The 20,476-nt window shown below is 37.9% G+C and overlaps 1 protein-coding gene across 11 annotated transcripts in view; it reads left to right on the top strand.

The window, feature by feature from the left end:
• The window catches only part of PDS5B (PDS5 cohesin associated factor B), a 270,172-nt gene that overhangs the window by 220,799 nt on the left and 28,897 nt on the right, over positions 1–20,476 (top strand). For all 11 annotated transcript variants that reach the window (XM_059684439.1, XM_059684448.1, XM_059684441.1 and 8 more), the window contains 4 exons: positions 339–475; positions 6,225–6,348; positions 16,335–16,539; positions 19,848–19,962. In XM_059684439.1, the coding sequence (XP_059540422.1) occupies positions 339–475; positions 6,225–6,348; positions 16,335–16,539; positions 19,848–19,962 (581 nt within the window). The remainder of the gene's footprint in view (positions 1–338; positions 476–6,224; positions 6,349–16,334; positions 16,540–19,847; positions 19,963–20,476) is intronic.

The raw sequence follows: 20,476 nt of genomic DNA, 5'->3' as shown, positions 1-20,476 counted from the left end.
TATAGTTTGGAACTTAACTTTTTTGCCTAACATAGTTAGTATGATTTTACTGAGAGTCATAAAGTGTAGAGAGTATGTTGAGGAAAATGAAAATCACACACACACACACAAAGTCTTCTGTTAAATCATTCATTTGTCAGTTACCTAGGAGGTGAGGCATGTTTAATTTTAAACATTCAGAGTTATCTTCATAGACATAGAAAAGAATAATTCCTTTTTCTTTTCCTTTTTTTCCCCCTTAAAAGGCATCGATTAAAAACATATTTTTTAAATTAAGCTTGATACAGAATTTCTTTAAATGTAGCAATGTTTTACTTGTGAATTTGTCTTTTAAATAGATACAGGCGATTAAAATGATGGTTCGATGGCTACTTGGAATGAAGAATAATCACAGTAAATCAGGAACTTCTACTTTAAGATTGCTAACAACAATATTGCATAGTGATGGAGACTTGACAGAACAGGGGAAAATTAGGTATAACTTACTATTTTAAATTATTTGGATTGCATAGTATTTCAACATCTGTAATCATTGCTTGGTTCAGTTTCTTTTAAAATATAATTATTGCTTTGTATGCATGCCTATATTTTTATTGTAATATGCTTTTGTACAGTAGTTATTTGTGCAAGGTACCACTATATACACTAATTATTTTAAACAAAACATCTTCATATATTCATAGCTATAGTCAAAGTTTTGAAAGGCTAATTATAAGATGTTAGTGTACCAATAAGTACCTGATATTTTATGTTCTTGTTAATTAATGTCTAAAGGGAAAAAAGCAGACTGGGTAGAAGACAGTTTATTGAATCGATTCCAGGAGTATAAATATGTACAAATTTTAAAAAAATACTTGATGTAAATTATTTAAAACACATACTTTTTTGTTTTGTTTTGCTTAAAAGATATAGAATAGTGACTGGAAACAGACTCTTGATCCTAAATTCAAACTCTGGCACCATCACTTACAATTAAAGGGATCCCTTACCAAGTTACTTTAACCTCTCTGTACCTCAGTTTCCTCATAGAGAATAATTATATATACCATGTCTCACCTAGCTATTATGATGATTAAATAAGTTAATATATTTAAGGTGTTTAAAACACTGCCCAGCACATAGTAAGTATTTAGAAGAACTGGTGATGGTAGTGGTTATTATGACAAATTTAGAAATTTGTCTTCTGTGTTATTTATTGACTTGTTTTGGTAATAAATGTAAGAGAATAATTTTTCTCCTCTTAATATATCTAGTGTAAAGACTTTAATGATGAAGTATATAAAGGTGACTGCCAGCTGCTTTCTCCCTTTCTATCTTCATTTCTTGTGTTTTTGCTCATACAGTACTTTCTGCATAGACAGTTAAAAGGAGCACATTTTTATCAAGCAAACCAAGTAAAAATAAAACTTAGTCAAGCATTCCACATCTACAACTAATTTATGTACATTTTTCAGTCTAATTAATTGTCTTTACCTCTCTACTCTTAAATTCATACTAGAGGCCCGCTGCACAAATTCGTGCACGAGTGGGTTCCCTTAGCCTGACCTGTGGGATCGGGTCAAAACCATCTCTCTGACATCCCCTGAGGGGTCCCAGATTGCGAGAGGGCACAGGCCAGGCTGAGGGACCCCACCAGTGCATGATCAGGGCCGGGAGGAACACAGGAGGTTGGCCAGCTGGGGAGGGGCCACGAAAGGGATCCAGAGCATGTCTGTCTTGTCTCTCTCAGTCCCAATGGGTTGGACCTCAGCAGCAAGCTATCCTACCAGTCGGAGCATCTGCCCGCTGGTGGTCAGTGCACATCATAGCAATTGGTCAACTAGTCAACTGTCTGCCCCTTCGTGGTCAGTGCATGTCATAGTGAGTGGTTGAGTGGCCTTATCATTAGCATATTACGCTTTGATTGGTTGAACAGCCAACTGGTTGACTGGACACTTAGCATATTAGGCTTTTATTATATAGGACTAGAGGCCCGGTGCACAAAATTTGTGCACTTGGGGGTAGGAGGCCCCTCAGCCCAGCCTGTGCCCTCTCGCAGTCTGGGACCCCTCAGGGGTGACCACTTGCTGGCTTAGGCCTGCTCCCCGGGGGGGATTTGGCCTAAGATGGCAATCAGACATCCCTCTGGCAGCCCGGCAGCCAGCGGGGTATGTCCATTTGCAGCGGGGAGCAGACCTCAGCTGCAGTCAGACATCCTTAGCGCTGCTGAGGAGGCAGGAAAGGCTCCTGCCACCACCGCTGTACTGGCAGCCATCAGCCTGGCATGTGGCTGAGCAGAGCTCCTCCATATGGGAGCTCACTGACAACCAGAGGGCAGCTCCTGCATTGAGCATCTGCCCCCTGGTGGTCAGTGTGTGTCATAGTGTCCAGTCATTCCCAGTCTTTCTGCTGTTAGGGTCAGTTTGCATATTACCCTTTTATTATATAGGATAGAGGCCTGGTGCACGGGTGGGGGCTGGCTGGTTTGCCCTGAAGCGTGATTCGGATCAGGGTGGGGGTCCCGCTTGGGTGCCTGACCAGCCTGGGTGAGCGGCTGAGGGTCGTTTTCAGGCTGGTGGGCAACTGAAGCTCCCAGCCTCTTTTTTTTTTCTTTTTTTTCTGGGATTTATTTACCTTCTATAGCTGTCACTGGAGCTGAGAGCCGGCTACAGCTCTGAGGACGTTGCTGGCTGAAAGCAGGTATCTGGGTTTGTTTAGCTTCTATAATTGAAACTCTGCTGTCATCACTGGTGCTCTAAGCTCTGAGGCCCCGGCTGGCTGAAAGCAGGTACCTGGGGTTTGTTTAGGTTCTATAATTGCAACATTGTTGCTTCTGGAGCTCAGAGCTGGGCTGCGGCAGGCGGGGAACCTTGGCTTCCTCCATCACTGGAGCAAGCAAGCCTCGTGCTCGCTTTAGCTGCATGGTTGCCGGCCGCCATTTTTGTTGGCAGTTAATTTGCATATCCTGCTGATTAGCCAATGGGAAGCGTAGCGGAGGTATGGTTAATTACCCTTTTTGTCTATTATTAGATAGGATATTCCAGTGTTCAGGATTTACATAATAATTGGAGAAGAATGTTTTTCTCTAGTATTAATACATTTTTATCTCTTAAATTTATTAATTACATTATTAATGTGCATATTTAGATCTTTCACCTGTTATTTTTCATGGTATTCCTTAACAAAATTAAATGTGTACTTGAATTATGCAAATGTACGTGACTTATGTTGGTTGTGCATTTTTAAAGAAGGCTTTAGAAAGAAATCTGGTCTTCAAAATATTAGTTGTGAAGTATCTATACTAATAAAAGGGTAATATATTAATCAGGGTGGACGTCTTCCGGATGACCATCTGGATGTCCTTCTGGACAAAGCCACAGCGGCTGCCTGAGGCTCAGGCAAGCCGCAGATGGTGGCTGCCGCTACCCAGGGCCAGGCCGAGGGTCAGGCAAGCTGCGAGGGCCGGCCCATGGGACTGCGAGGCCTGAGGCTCAGGCAGCCGTGGTGACAGCAGCAGCAGGGTGATGGGGGCGGCGCCTTTCCCTGATGGGCCAGGTCGCCTCTGGCAAAGGGAGACCAGACTGTGGCTTAGGCTGGGGGCCGAGGCAGAGGCGGTTAGGGGCAATCAGTCCAGCAGGGAAGCAAGGTAGGGGCAATTAGGCCGGCAGGCAGACAGAGGCAGTTAGGGGCGATCAGGCAGGCGAGCGGTTAGAAGCCAGCAGTCCCAGATTGCGAGAGGGATGTCTGGGACATCCCCCGAGTGGTCCCAGATTGGAGAGAGTGCAGGCCAAGCTGAGGGACTCCCCCCGCCCCATGCACGAATTTCATGCACCAGGCCTCTAGTTTATTTATAGTTGTTTATTTTTTTTTATAAACTCAAACAAGAAAGACTTTCCTTTAGCAGTGGCTGAGGGATTTACCTTAAAACAGCTCTTAGAATATTTCTGTAGATCAGTGGTTCTCAGCCTTCTGGCCCTTTAAAAATCAGTTCCTCATGTTGTGACCCAACCATAAAATTGTTTTTGTTGCTACTTCGTAACTGTAATGTTGCTACTGTTATGAATCATAATGTAAATATCTGATATGCAGGATGGTCTTAGGCGACCCCTGTGAAAGGGTCGTTCAACCGCCAAAGGGGTCAAGACCCACAGTTTGAGAACCGCTTCTGTAGATGAACTGAAAGGCATCCCTGGGTCATGTAACCTCAAAATTTTTTTTTAGAACTTCCTTTTTTAAAAAGTAATCATTTATTTTTTAATTCCAGTTGTTATACAATATTATATTAGTTTCAGACCTACAACCCAGTGATTAGAGATTTATATTACTTACAAAGTTATATTGGCTGGGAGGACTGGCCACCAGGGAGGATCTGCTGTGTAGGGGCCAAGCTCACAGAACAGGACTTGCTTCAGCAGGGCTCTGATGCCTGCTGAGTCTACCCCTTGACTTTTTTCTGTTGTAGGTGGTTTGGAGATGGGTGGTCTTTGGCATGGTCTGAAGCTATCCACTGGGTTTATTGGCTCTGGGGTGTAAGCCAAAGTCATCTGCTGCCTGTGCCCTGCCCCAAACCATGAGCTACAAAGTGATATGCAGATGACTACTAATTGTGCTGGGCTTGGCGATGTCCAGGAGAGGCCACTGTGCAAACCAGGACCAGCTGCCAGTAGTGACAGGTCTCAGGCCACTTTGCAAGGGGCAGAGGACATGCCAAGGCCAGCTGCTGTTTGTTTGAGAGATTTTAAGAAAATCTGCAGCAGTAACCAAGACAGCCCGTTTGTATGGGGAAGCCGCTGAAAATGGCCTGGGTAGGCCCACAAGTTGGGTGAGGTGGGAACTCAGAATTATCAGGGCTGGGAAACAGTGTTAGCCAGGTTGGTGGAGACTGAGATACAACCCTGCCTGTGGGCTCTTGTGGGAGGGCTCAGCAAAGGAACAAAGACCTCTGCCTGTATTTTGTCTGGGAGAATGCTATCCCTCTAGACCTCCCCCTTGTGACAGACAATTCAGTTCCGTTCTGTTTGTTCCTGGCATTTTACCAGCTGCTGCCCCAGTGCTGGAGCTCAGAGCAAGTGAGTCTGAGTAAGTATGTGCTCAAGCCTTAAAGAGGAAGGCGTGGGACTCTAGTAGCTCTCTCTCACCCAGCCATAATCCCCGCTGATTTTCACAACCAGATGTAATATGGGGACTTTTCACCCCCACCCGCCACCTCACCTCACACTGAAACCCTGAGCTGGGGAGCCTGGTATAGAACTGGGACTTCAAAATAATTCCTCCCAATTTTCAACTGCCAAAGGTGGGTGTGGGACCAACTTGTTCTGCATTTCGGCCCCTCCTACCAGTCCCAATGTTGCTTCTTCTTTTATATCCTTAATTGTTGGATTTCTGTTCAGCTGGATTTCAGGTGGTTTTGAATAATGGTTGTTCTGTAGTTTAGCTATGATTTTGATGTGGTTGTGGGAGGAGGTGAGCACCTCATTTACCTACTGCATCTTGACTGGAAGCTTCAGAACCTTAATAATGTTGTCATGCATTCGGTCAGCATTTTTACAGAATCTTAGAAAAATAAAGGAAGGATCTCAAACCAACTAGATCATTAGATCTTGGAAAACTAAGTTACAACTTTCCCTCCTTACATCCCTGTACTTCATCTAATACATCACTATATTACAAAGGGTTGTTTAGATGTATTTACTAGTCAAGAATTTACTATTTTTTGAGACGTGTCCCATTTAGCAGAAGTTTTCTTAATCTTAAAAGGAGCCTCTTGGTAATAATTGAAAAGTTGGATTCTAGCTGAAAATAGTAATGTTTTATTCATTACACCTGCTTTCATTCTACTTCTTTTATACTTAACACAGTAGTTTTAGTTGACTAATAAGCATGTTAGGACATTTTTATGCCTAGTTTGTAAACAAACACATATCTAAAAGTAATCCATAATGGAAGACTTAAACAGCTAAACATACGAATAGATTTTTTTTCCTAGGCTTGGCTACAAGCTGTTTTTGTAGGAGAGAGAATTAAATGACTTTAGCACACTTATGTTCAGGAGAAGAATTTTGTAGTGTTAGACATCATATTCCAAAGTTAAATAAATACAGTATGGTTTTCAGTATCACTAAACTGTTTTCTAACTTTTTTTTTTTTTTGCTAGAGGATTTTGTAAAATTAGCTATATAAAGCAGGAATGTTTTTGTGCACATAGTTAGAAATCTAATTTATATTCTTTCTTGCTTATTTTTCAGTAAACCAGATATGTCACGTCTGAGACTTGCTGCTGGGAGTGCTATTGTGAAGCTGGCACAAGAACCCTGTTACCATGAAATCATCACATTAGAACAGTATCAGCTCTGTGCATTAGCAATCAATGTAAGGAAAAAGGCTATATAGAACATGACTTTTTATGGTCTTTGACTTAAGAAGGCCACCATGATATAGAGATAAAAATCTTGAACGTTTATGTCTCCTTTTGAAAAATTTATGTGAGAAACATTTTAGAATTCTAAAACTAGTACTTGAATTTGGGGTTGCTAACATTGTACAGTTGACTCTTGTTATTTACAGTAGTTCTACAAAGTCACTCCAAGCACTGAATTAACAAATACTGAACCATTGCTCATAGGGGAAATACAGATGTGGTTCTTGCATTCCTCAAGTCACAACATTTTTATCAATCATCCTTAACCTTGTTTTATATATGTTTATATTTAACACAGTAAGCATCTTGTCAGTCTCCAGTGAATGACACTATACTTCCTGTCTGGAAGACAAAACAGGCTGGGCGCTTAATGTGTTAAAGATACCTTAATATTTAGTTGTTTTAATATTAAACTCATGGCCAGCAGCACTATAACTCATGCCTGAATGAAGCCTATCTAACAAACATATTTTCTCCATAATGTACATCCCAGCCTTCTTGCTCTTAGGATCAGTAAATAGCATTTCAGCACTATGCTTAGAAGCTAATTTAACAACAAGGTCATCAACAAAAATGTGAAAAATAAGGCACTATATAGACCACCAAAAGGACACTTGTTTGTAATATGAGAGCCGAAACAACAAGGCAGAGCATTTCCTTGCTCAACCTCAGTTGAACATGTGTAAGGCGATTCTCATATTTTGCTGCTCAGTGCATTCTCATATTTTGCTGCTCCATGAAAGCATTGCAAGTATTGATTTTGAGGTTACAATTAAATTTTAGTGAGTTGGTAAATTCACAAATGAAGAATGTGTGAATAATAAGGCTTGAATGTATTTAATTTTTAAAAGGAAGAAAAAAGTATAGAAATTTATCGTTTCACTCGAGGCCTGATACACGAAATTCGTGCAAGAATAGGCCTTCCTTCCCCTAGGTGCCGGCACTGGCTTCCCTCTGGCACCCAGGACCCGGCTTCCCTCGCAGCCCTGGCTTTGTCCGGAAGGTCGTCCAGTCTAATTAGCATATTACACTTTTATTATTATAGACTAGAGGCTAGATGCACGAAATTCATGCAAGGGGCTTGGCCCTCACAACCTTGGCAACTTGCCTCAGCCCTAACAGCCCTGGCTTCATCCGGAAGGTCATCCAACTATCCAGTCTAATTAGCCTATTATGCTTTTATTATTATAGATAAGGACATGTTATAGGTTAATTTTAGATCAGAAGCATTTATTAGTGAGTTAAAATCTCCAAAAATAAGAATAACATAATATTTGAACTATATCATTTTAGAAGTTTTTTCTTAATATGTTTATATTGATTTTTTAGAGAATGAAGGAGAGAGACAGGCAATGATATGAGAGAGAAACAATGATAGGTTGCCTCCTGGATGTACCCTGACTAGAGATCAAACCTGAAACCTGGGTATGTGCTCTGAGTGGTGCATGGTAAGATGCTCACCCAACTGAGCCACAATGGCCAGGGCACTTCAGATATTTTTAGCATCATTTGAGAAAATTAAAGAAAACGGACTTCCATAAATAGTAAAGATGATATTTTAATATGAGTTTTTTATTCATAATTTGGTTATATTATACTTACTTTTACTGTTCTTTTTTGGCATTTACCTCAGGGATTATTGTAATTTTTTTCCACTTCCCCTTCTTTCTACTACTTATTTTTAAATTGCAGTTTATAAACAATCATGGTGTGTTTTTTTTATTATAACCATGTTGTCAATTTCTGGTACTTCAGTCTTTAAAAGTTATTCCAGGTCCTACATATTTTTATTTTTTTTTTATTTTTACTTTTGGTGTTGGTATTCAGATTTAGACTAAACCATTTGAGAAATGAGATTTTGGTGAGCCCATAATTTTCTGATTTAGTTTTCCCTATTTAATTTTGGAGATCATCTTGTTTTGCAAGAAAGTGAAAGTTGTTTAAAAAGTACATATTAAATTTCCTAAGAGAAAACAACCTATATAACTATTTTTTTTAAACTGGTAATACTTGAATTCTGTTGATTTATCTGATTGTTGGGTCTGATATTTCTTAGAGTAATGTTGCTATCAGTATTGAAATAGAAAAAATTTTTAAAAACCAAGAAAATATGGAAATATGTAGACAGAAGTGCCTTGAAACTTACTGAGTGCAAACCATTTGTTAAATGTCCATTATGTATGAGAATTATTCACACTTATTAACTTCTAGAAACTTTCTTTTCTAGCATAGTATTTGTTATATATTAAGGTGAAAGTTGTAAGATTGCTCTAAAATTTTGTTGACTGTAGAACATGTTAATGGTTAAATTTAATTATTAACATATGGTTGGCTACCTTATTTTCTTCTAAACCAAACTTTTCCCTAATCCTTTAAACTACATCTCTTCTTTTTAAACCTCTAATCCTAAAGAAAGAGTAATCTATATGTTTGTCTCTCTTCCACTGTTATCCTCTCACTCCTCACTAATCATTTGCCTTCATTGTTTTCCAAAAATGCTCTGTTAAAGTCCCCAAATTCAATAATATTGGTCTTCACAGGTATGTGTTCTATGAGGATCTGTCCATGATTAACTTTATTTTTCCACTTATACTGTACTAGAGGCCTGGTGCATGAATTTGTGCACTCAGGGGGTGGGGAGGGTTGTCCCTCATCTCAGCCTATGGCCTCTTGCAGTCAGGAGCCCTCAGGGGATGTCTGACTGCTGGCTTAGGAGGCCTAAGCCAGCAGTCAGACATCCTTAGCACTGCCGCAGAGGCGGGAGAGGCTCCCGCCACCACTGCTGCACTCGCTAGCCATGAGCCCAGTTTCTGGCTGAGCGGTGCTCCCCCTATGGGAGTGCACTGACCACCAGGAGGCAGCTCCTGCATTGAGCATCTGCCCCTTGGTGGTCAGTGCGCATCATAGTGACTGGTCATTCTGCTGTTCGGTCGATTTACATATTAGCTTTTTATTATATAGGATATTCTTCTTTGGCCGTCTCGTTTTCTATGTAAGTGATTCCTTTACTACCAGCATTAACTTTTTCTTTTCTTTTTTAAGTCTCTGGTCCCTCTCCATTGTTAAACAGAACTTTTCAAACTTTCATGTTCTGTGAATGTCCAACTAAATTCATATTTTCCCAAATCTATTCATTTCTGACATGTAGAGCCTCGATAGGCCTTAAATAAATCTGAATGGCATTTCTCAAATCTACAAGCATGATTTATATTTGACTGTTTGCTTGTCCTTACACCTCATAGCAAAGTACAGATAATTCTGTCCTATCATATCTATTATATCTATTAATCATTCTTAGTATATGTATTTCTTAATCATTCTTTCCGCATGTAACCATCATTAGCTCTCAGGTAGTATTATGAGACTTTATTATTGATTAAATTTCCTATCATGATTCTGATCATGTTATTCCCTATTCAAAAATATTTAGGGCCTTATACTCATAAAAAAGAAAAGAAAACACATATAATATTTGGACCCAAATATACATTTAAAAATCTTGTTTAGCACACATTACCCTTCACCTACCCTCATTTCAATGAAAGTTAACGTATTTTTTCTTTTATATGATTGTAATATGCTGCCTCTAATTTTCTTTTCATTCTCCATTTCTACACATCCACCATCAACTCCTACAAATCAAGACTCAGACACAATCTTCTTCTCAAAACTCTTTCTCATTTTTATAGCTGGTCTCCTTTTGATCCTCTAGTGGTTTTATCTGTAGTCCTCTAATACATACATGCCTGTGCATTAGTTATTTATGTACCTGTGATTTATTTCTCTTACTTGTGGTGAGCTCTTTAAAGGCAATATTGTACCTCAGAGGCCACTGTTAATGATATTTGAATAGAAAGTAAATCTGGAAAAAGAGAAATTCAGTAATGTGAATCTTAACATTTTTAATAATTATTAAGCTCTTTTACAGTTTCAATGCAGTTCATGAAAAATCTGTATGTACTGCTGTGTGCTGTACATTGTTCTAGGTTCTATAAATACAAAAATGAGATAAGTCATGGCTACCACCCTCAAGAACATAACCTCTTAGGAAAACAAAATATAAATAAATGTTAATAACACAGTGCAATACACAAAGTAATTGAACTGTTTACAAGATACTAGGTACTATGTTCATGACGATAATTTGTACTAAAAAAGGCCACTAAAAGTGAATTTACTTAAGATGCAGACTACTTAATAGTTAAGATTAAGACTTTATTCTTGAGAGCTTGTTTGGAGGTTCTAGCAGGGGAGCGCAGCTACTCGTATACCCTTGACCGAAGACCGGTCCTCTCCTGGGGGGGGGGGGGGGAGGTCGTCCTCTTCGACCAAGCGCACAGCTTCGGGAGGGACGCACATGGATCGGTGAGGGAGGAGGGGGACACCCGCCTAGCCAGCCAGATCAGCCGAATCAACCCTGGCGATCAATGGGGTGACAGATGTCGCAGCCAGATCGCCCTCACATCCAAGACTTTATTCTTAATAGTGAGTAAAAGTTTGTATCGAACTTTATTTTGGGGGAATATATTTTGTGGTACCATCTTTTTTTTTTTAAATATTGAACCAATAATCGGTTAAAACCAAAACTATGAAAGTATCAAGTGCTTTCTTTTTTGAGTGTTTATTCTGCATAAAAATTGTATTCTTCTGTTCTTTATTTTAACTTTCAAAATGTAGTCAGAATAATAATCATTTTTGCAAAAAAACCAACATTTAAAACCTCCTCAGTTCTCAGGAAGACGTCTTTTAAATTTTCATTCAGATGATTCTATTTTGATATACCTTTTATGTCATCATTCATGTCAAATTAATCATCTTTTCTCATTAACTCTGTCAGTTTCCTTTCATATGATTTGACAGTTCTTCTCTAACATCACTTTAATGACTTTTTGGAATCCTAAACTTTGCCATGGGATTCACAATTTGACTTTGTTACTCATTTGCATTGTATCCTGAATGATGAGAGAGAGAGTGACAAAAACATGGTTTTGTTAGGAAATACGTCTAAGTAGGGAGGCTGGTATGTTTGGAGATTAATTTTTAAATTGGTCTGTTCACTTGTGAATATATTTTGATAGGTGGATTTATACAGGTTGTAATTCCTTATCTTCATAATATATAATTGATAATGAAGAGTCCTCTCCCTTATGATACTTAGGAAGGAATGAGTTAACTAACTTTGTTTTCTTGAGTGTAAGGGTAGATAATAGACAATATTTCTGTGGAAGCTAGACTACTTCTTTGTTAAAGTAGGCATTTGGCATAAGAAACAAGTTTAAATTAAATGAAAGAAAATGCACAAAATAAGGATTTAAACATAAAGACAAGATGTTATGACGTAGATTTTAAAGAAGAACCAAATGAATATTTGAAGATAGAAGAAATAATATAAAGTTGCAAAAATATGAACACTTCACACTTTGTGTTAATTGGTGGAGATGAGGTATAATTATGAAGCTCTCTATCTCACATGTGACAAAAGTTATGTCGAATCTATAGATTGCTTGAATAGTATGGACATTTTAATTATGTTGATTCTACTAATTTATGAACATGGTATATTCTTCCACTTATTTATATCTTCCTCTATCTTTTTTCAATGTCCTGTGTTTTCCGAGTACAAGTCTTTTACCTCCTTGGTTAAGTTAATTCCTGAGTATCTTAATTTTTGTTGTTGTTGCAGTGGTAAATGGGATTTTTTTATAGTTTATTTTTCTGAGAGTTCATTATTAGTGTATTAAAATGCCATAGATTTCTGGGTGTTAATTTTGTATCCTGCTACATTGCTGAATTCCTTTATTAAATCTATTTTTATGAAGTTTTTAGGGTTCCCCATGTACAATATCATACCATCTGCAAATATGAGAGTTTTACTTCCTCCTTTCCAGTTTGGATGCCTTTTATTACTTCTTGTCTGATCACTATGGCTAGGACTTCCAGTACTATGTTGAATAAGAGTGGTGAAAATGGGCATCCTTGTCTTGTTCCTGTTCTTAGGGTACATGGTTTTATTGTTTGCCCATTGGGAATTATGTTGGCTATAGGTTTATAGGTTTTATTATGTTGAGGTATGATCCCTCTATTCCCACTCTGCTGAGAGTTTTCATCAAAAAACGATGCTGGATTTTGTTGAATGCTTTTTCTGTATCAATTGATATGATCATGTGATTTTTTGTGTTGCAATCTGTTTAATGTGGTGTATCACATTTATTGATTTGCGGATATTGTGCCAGCCTTGCATACCTGGAATAAATCCCCCTTGGTCATAGTGTATGATATCCTTAATGTATTGCTAATATTTTGTTGAAGATTTTAGCATCTATATTCATCAGGGATATTGGCCTATAATTCTCTTTCTTTGTATTGTCTTTATCTGGTTTTGGAATTTCCATACTACCCAAAGCAATCTATAGATTCAATGCAATCCCTATTAAAATACCAACAGCATATTTCACAGATCTAGAACAAACACTCTAAAAACTTATATGGAACCAAAAAAAGTCCCAAGTAGATGCAGCAATCTTGAGAAAGAAGAATGAAGTTGAAGGAATCACAGTACAAGATTTCAGGTTACACTACAAAGCCACTATAATCAAAACAACCTGGTACTAGCACAAGAGCAGGTATATAGAGCAATGGAACAGAACAAAGAATCAAGAAATCAACCCAAGCCATTATGCTTAATTAATATTTGACAAGGAGGCAAGAACATACAATGGAGTAAAGACAGACTCTTAAATAAGTAGTGTTGAGAAAATTGGACAGGTACATACAATAAAATGAAACTGGACCACCAACTTACACCATACACAAGAATAAACTCAAAATGGATAAAAGACTTAAGTCATGAAACCATAATAATCTTAGAAGAAACCATAAGCAGCAGAATCTCAGACAACTCATGTAGCAATATGTTTACCAATACATCTAGGGCAAAGGAAACTAAGGAGAAAATAAACAAATGGACTACATCAAAATAAAAAAAAACTTCTGCACAGCAAAAGAAACCATCAACAAAATGAAAAGAGCCCACTCCATGGGAGAACATATTTGCCAATGATACATCCAATGATGGGTTAATTTCCAACATATATAAGAAACTCATACAACTTAATGAAAGGAAGACGATCCAATTTAAAAATGGCTAAAGGACCTACATAAACACTTATCCAAAGTGCACATACAGAAGGCCAAGAGATATGAAAAAATACTCAAAGTCACTAATCATCCAGGAGATGAAAATCAAAACAACAATGAGGTATCACCTCACACCTGTCAGAATGGTTATCATCAACAAATCAACAAACGACAAGTTTTGGCGAGGATGTGGAGAAAAGGGAACCCTAGTATACTGCTGGTGGAAATGCAGACTGATGCAGCCACTGTGGAAAACAGTATAGAGTTTCCTCAAAAAATTAAAAAAGGAACTCCCATTTGACCCAGTGAGCCTACTTCTAGGAATATATCCCAAGAAATCAGAAACACCAATCAGAAATTGGGCCGAGCCAGCTCAGCCAAGAGTTCGCAAGCCTGAGTGAGGACGGAGAAAGGATGGAGAAATGAGAAAGAGAATAAGCTGGGTCTAGGTCAGTGATGGCGAACTTATGACACGCGTGTCAGAGGTGACACGCGAACTCATTTTTTTGGTTGATTTTTCTTTGTTAAATAGCATTTATTTTTTATTTTTTTAAAATATATTTTATTGATTTTTTTACAGAGAGGAAGGGAGAAGGATAGAGAGTTAGAAACATCGATGAGAGAGAAACATCGATCAGCTGCCTCCTGCACACCTTCCACTCGGATGTGCTTGCAACCAAGGTACATGCCCTTGACCGGAATCGAACCTGGGACTCTTCAGTCCTCAGGCTGATGCTCTATCCAGTGAGCCAAACCGGCTAGGGGAAATAGCATTTAAATATATAAAATAAATTTCAAAAATATAAGTCTTTGTTTTACTATGGTTGCAAATATCAAAAAATTTCTATATGTGACATGACACCAGAGTTAAGTTAGGGTTTTTCAAAATGCTAACACGCCGAGCTCAAAAGGTTCACCATCACTGGTCTAGGTGGATCTTCCTGTGCCTGGCTGAGGCCACAGAGAAAGATCCAGAGGCAAGCTAAGCCTTTATTTTATACCCAGAGGTAAACAAGGTAGTGGTCACCATAGTTACAATGTTCTTGTGAGTTTCACTTGTTTTGGCAGCACTTGCTGCACGTCCCATAGCCCATTAGCTACTAGGAAGAATCTAGGGAGCATCATAAGGTCAAGCCTAATTATGCTAAGAGGACTGTGCCTTCTAAGCTGGGACTTGTTTGTGGCTTTGCCAACAGGTCAGTCTGAGCCTTAACCCTATAGCTGCGCCCTACAAGAAATAATATATGCACCCCTATGTTCATAGCAGGGCAATGTACAATAGCTAAGATTTGGAAACAGCCCATCATCAGCAGATGAGTGGATAAAAAGCCTTGGACCATTTATACCAGGGGTCCTCAAACTACGGCCCACGGGCCACATGCAAATACAAATATTGTATTTGTTCCCAATTTGTTTTTTTACTTCAAAATAAGATATGTGCAGTGTGCATAGGAATTTGTTCATAGTTTTTTTTTTTAAACTATAGTCTGGCCCTCCAATGGTCTGAGGGACAGTGAACTGGCCCCCTGTTTAAAAAGTTTGAGGACCCCTGATTTACACAATGGAATATTATGCAGCTGTAAAAAAGAAACAAGTCCTACCATTTGCAACAGCATGGATGAACCTTAGAGAGTATTATGCTAAGTGAAATAAATCAGTCAGAGGAAGATAAGTATTACATGATCTCACTAATATATGGAATCTAATGAACAAAATAAACCAATGAACAAAATAGGTCCAGAGACATAGAAACTTGGGAACAGACTGTCAAACCTCGGAGGGAAGTCAGGGGAGGTTGGATGGATAGGAAGAAACCAACCCAAGAACATGTACGCTTATATGCATAACCCATGGACACAGACAATAGGGTGGTGAAGGCCTTGGGTAGTGGGTGGGGGCGGGCTAGAAGAGGTCAGTGTCATAAAAGGCGACATTTGTAACACTTTATATAATAAAAATTTTAAAAATAAGAGCAAACAAGTCATGTTGAGCTTTTCCCTAGATTAGAAAAAATTCTGATAAGCTATGTACTGGGTGCTGTGCTAGGTTTAGAAGCACAAAGATGTCTTCAAGGAATGAGGAGCTGAGTAAGTAAAGACTGACATATAAACCAGTCATTTTAATACTGTATTCTGACTTCTATGCTGGAGATGTACACAGAGTGCTTGAGAGAGCACAGGTGGATGCAGGATAAAAATCACACAGTGAGTTCTGGAGGATAAAGGAGCTGTTCTTTAGGTAAGGAGGAGTTAGCTTGGAGAGTAGAGGTGGGTGATTTAGGAGTTGGAGAAGTATTTGGAAATCAGGTGCAGTGATAATGAAAAGATTGGTTCATTTATAGAACAAAAAGTAGGTGTTTCTGAAAGTGTTTAGTAACTCTTGCCTTCAGAGTTGTACATTTTAGTTGAAATAGTTTTGAAATGAGAGAAATAAAATGTATAGATTAAAATTTCACCTTGCTCAGTAAATGAAAAAACTATATATGAGAGAGTATTTAAACTTTATTTTCTTCCTACCTTATTTAACATGGGATGGATTGATATTCATGAGTTTTATCTGTTTTAAGAGTACATTCAATATTTTCTGACACCTCTAAACTGGTAGTGATTAGAGTCCGAGTAAATACTTCAACCTTGAAATTAACTTGTCACAACATTCCAGTCTTGTGAGCTGAAGCAGTGGTTGTGGATAAACTTGCTGCTGTTTCCTGGTCTGGTTACTTGATATAGCACATTTTATATCTGAATTTGTTACTCTTTGCTGCCATGTGATAATATGTAGAATAATGATGTTTTCACAGGATGAATGCTATCAAGTAAGACAAGTATTTGCTCAGAAACTTCACAAAGGCCTTTCCCGATTACGACTTCCACTTGAGTATATGGCAATCTGTGCTCTTTGTGCAAAAGATCCTGTAAAAGAGAGAAGAGCTCACGCCAGGCAGTGTCTGGTAAAAAATATAAATGTGAGACGCGAGTATCTGAAGCAGCATGCAGCTGTTAGTGGTAAGCCCATATGAAAATGGAAAGTATATTTTTCCAGCCTGCCAATTTTTATAGAGCACAAAGTGATGTATCTGTTATTTATTATATTCTAATTAGCCCACATTAAATAAGTATTACTGTTTTTCAATAATAGCTTCAACTTTAAAGTTTATTTTTAAAATAGACATGCATGTGTATCTAAATATCCACTCATATCTATGCAACTGATGAAATGGCCAAGGGACATAAGCAGTGACATTGGATGGAGGTGCTTTTAATAGAACAGTGAAATGTATATGTCAGAGTATGATCTTTTAATTTAAAAATCTACCAGTCTCTGGTCTTTGTTGATTATTCTCATCACAGCCGGCATGTGCAGGACTGGCATTCTGGATTCAAACCAGCAACCTTTCAGGGACAGTGCTCAACCAACTGCTCACTTTACCCCATCCACGTTATTAGCTTTTGTGTCTCTCTGACTTTTATTTAATTAAAATCTATTCAGTTATCCAAGTTAAAAATCGGAGACATTCTTCATATCTTTTTCCCCCTCTCTTCATTCACCAAATCCTTAATTCTTTCTCTGGATATCTTGAACATTTCTCCTCAACTGTTTTATCCTGCTATATTTCTCTTGGATTAGTGTGTACATGTCTGCCTCCCTCTTATAAATTCCCCTGCCACTAATCCACCTCCAGTTGTGCCACACTGCTATCAAAATTATTTTTCTAGAACACATTGGATCATATCACTATCATGTTTGAAATCTGTATTGATTTTTTTATTGCTCATAGGATCAAATTTAAACTCATTAACATGGCCCTTTAGAGTTTTACACTCAACCTGAGTTTTAGGCTTTTCCCTAGCCATTCCTTACTATAAGTCCTATGCTTCTTGTACTCTGGATTGTTTGAAATTTGTACAGCCATCTTTTTCTCTGTTTTCAACACTACCTGGAAGTTGCCTCCCCTTCCAGACAGACAAAATCAAGGAGCATGGTTTGCATCTTTTGAGTCCTTTAAAATGTAGTTTGGGAGTTACACCATCATTGGAATTCTTTTTTTTTTTTCCTTCCTCATCTTGGAAAAAAATGCGTGCTCTTGAGTCAAATCCCACCTCTGCCATTTACTGTTTGTGTTTGGGCATGTTATTTTAACAATCTGAGCCTTAATTTCTTTATTTGTAAAATTGGTTTAATTATACTCATTTTTTATGGTTGTTATGAGTATTAAAAAATTAATGTATATAGCCCTGGCTGGGGAATCTCAGTGGTTAGAGTGCTGATCCTTGCACTGAAGGGTCAGCAGTTTGATTTCTGGTCAAGGGCACGTGCCTGGGTTGCAGGTGTGATTCCTGTGCGGAGGCAACAAATCCATGTCTCTCTCTCACATCAATGTTTCTCTCTTTCCCTCCCTCGCTCCCTCCCTCCCACTCTTTAAAAATCAATGAAAAAAATATCCTCAGGTGAAGATTAACAAAAACAACAAAAAAAGTTAATGTATATAAAGCACTTGGCATACTGCATGCTCTGAAGTAGTCAGGCCCTAGCCCGTTTGGCTCAGTGGGTGGAGTGTCGGCCTAGGGATCAAAGGGCCCGGGTTTGATTCCAGTCAAGAGCACATACCTTAGGATGGGGGGTAATGTGGGGATAAGGACACATATGTAATAACTTAATAAATTAAAAAATAAAAGAGCACGTACCTTGGTTGCAGGCTCCTCCTCAGGCCCGAAGCCTGGTCAGGGCTCGTTCAGGAGGCAACCAATCGATGTTTCTCTCTGTCTTTCCCTCTCTCTTCCACTCTACCTAAAAATCAATGGGAAAAATATCCTTGTGTGAAGATTTAAAAAAAAAAAAAAAAGAAGAAGAAGTAGTAGTCAGTAGTTGTTAGGTATTGTCATAGGGCACCTCCCACATCGAAGGATAGCTTCTGTCTCTATGCCTTAGTATGAGAGCTTTGTCTAGTCTTCTTCATCTTTATATTTAAAATAAGCCTGAAAAATTGTAGGCACTCAATAAATATTTGATAAAAATTTAATTTGAATTTCACTGAATTTTGAACCTTGATATTTTTTCCTCCTATACCTTCCTTAAAATGAAAGATCCTACACACAAATTATTCTCTTTGAGTTCAGGAATAGAAATAGAACTTGGTGCCTTATTGACACATACATTACTATACTCTAGGTTGAACATATAATTTAAACTTTTATTTTGAAAGTAGCATATATAAAAAGATTGTACAAAATATGAATCTCGCTCTTTTTGAATAATAACCTTATTAAACTAGTTAGGATTACAATTCTAACTTCTAATGGAATATGCTGATCAAAGTTAAAATACAGGGTGGGGCAAAATTAGGTTTACAGTTGTTCACATGGAAAATAATACAATAATTAAAAACATAATAATACAAGAATAAACTCTGGCTTTGGCCAGGTGAATCAGTTGATTGAAGCATCGTCCTGTATACCAAAAGGTTCAGGATTCAATCTCCAGTCTGCAGTGGGGCACATATCGGGGGCAACTGATCGATTTTTATCTCTCACATCAAAGTCACTCTCTCTGTGTCTCCTTCTCTCCCTCCCCTCCTCCTCTTCTCTCTTTCTCCCCCGCCCCTCCCTCTAGGAACAAAAAAATCAATAAAAACATATCCTCATGTGAGGATTTAAGAAAACCACAAAACTGTTTCATATAATCACAAATGTAAACCTACTTTTGTCCCACCCTGTATAAAGATATTTTAAACTAAAAGAAATGTTTCTTTGATATTTAAAATGTCCTAGAAACTCTTATTTATGTTTGTGTGTTTTTTGTATCAGTTCTTCTGTTACAGATAGGATCAAATACTTTTACTTTGATTCAGACAGTATCAAAAACCTTTACTTTCTGCTTTTGTGTCACACTAACTCTGAAATATTTACTAGTTTTTAATTTTGCTCATAACCTTATAAGGAAGGCACTGTTGAACATAGTGTTGCTCATAATAAGAAAAAGAGATCTTATGTTTCTTAGTCTTAGAGTTTGTTTGAGTCACTTTTTCCCACATGCATTTGAAAAGTGAAATAATTGTCTTTGTAACCACAACATATAGTGCATTTAATAGGCATTTCACTATTGTATATGATGAATGAATGAATAAACTGTTTAATTTATAATATATCTTAGCTCTGACTATTTCAATATGTTTTTCTTTTAGCCATAATGTGGTACTGTTGGGATGTAGGAAATACTGAATCAGAGAGATAAAGAAGGTTATAAGATTTGGTTTTCTAATCTGGATGTTTTGTTTTGTTTGTGTGTGTGTGTTGTGTGTGTGTTTGTTTTTCAGAAAAATTATTATCTCTTCTACCAGAATATGTTGTTCCATATACAATTCACCTTTTGGCACATGACCCAGATTATGTCAAAGTACAGGATATTGAACAACTTAAAGATGTTAAAGAGTAAGACTTTTTTCATCCTATTTTCATATTTTCAGAAAGTTTTTTCCCTTTCCTGCTGATAATAGAACCTTAATTATAATTAGTTTATTTGATTTATTTTATTCTTTAGGAATTTAAGGTCTCTTTCCTTTATTTGTTCTTTTATTTTTTAAAAAAACATTTCAGAGATTAAAGAAGAAGGGGCGGGAGATAGAAACATCAATGATGAGAATCATTGATTGGCTCTCTCTTGTACACTCCCCTGCCGGGAGTCAAGCCCGTAACCCAGGCATGTGCCCTGACTGGGAATCAAACTGTAACCTCCTAGTTCATAGGGTGACACGACACTGAGCCACACCGGCAGGGCCTCTCCCCCCCCCACCCCCAATACCATCTCTATATTTTATTTCTTATATAATTTTCCAATATTTAATTTAGCATAATTACTGTATACTACTCTGTTTCTTTAGCAGTCTAGCATTTCTTTTGTATTGAAGCAATCCATTAAAAGTTTCCATTACAGTTCTTATCTTTT

This window comes from Myotis daubentonii, chromosome 2 (genome assembly GCF_963259705.1).
Source record: "Myotis daubentonii chromosome 2, mMyoDau2.1, whole genome shotgun sequence".
Taxonomy (NCBI): domain Eukaryota; kingdom Metazoa; phylum Chordata; class Mammalia; order Chiroptera; family Vespertilionidae; genus Myotis; species Myotis daubentonii.
The sequence above is the reverse complement of the archived record's forward strand: the minus strand, read 5'-3'. Positions and strand labels throughout refer to the sequence as shown.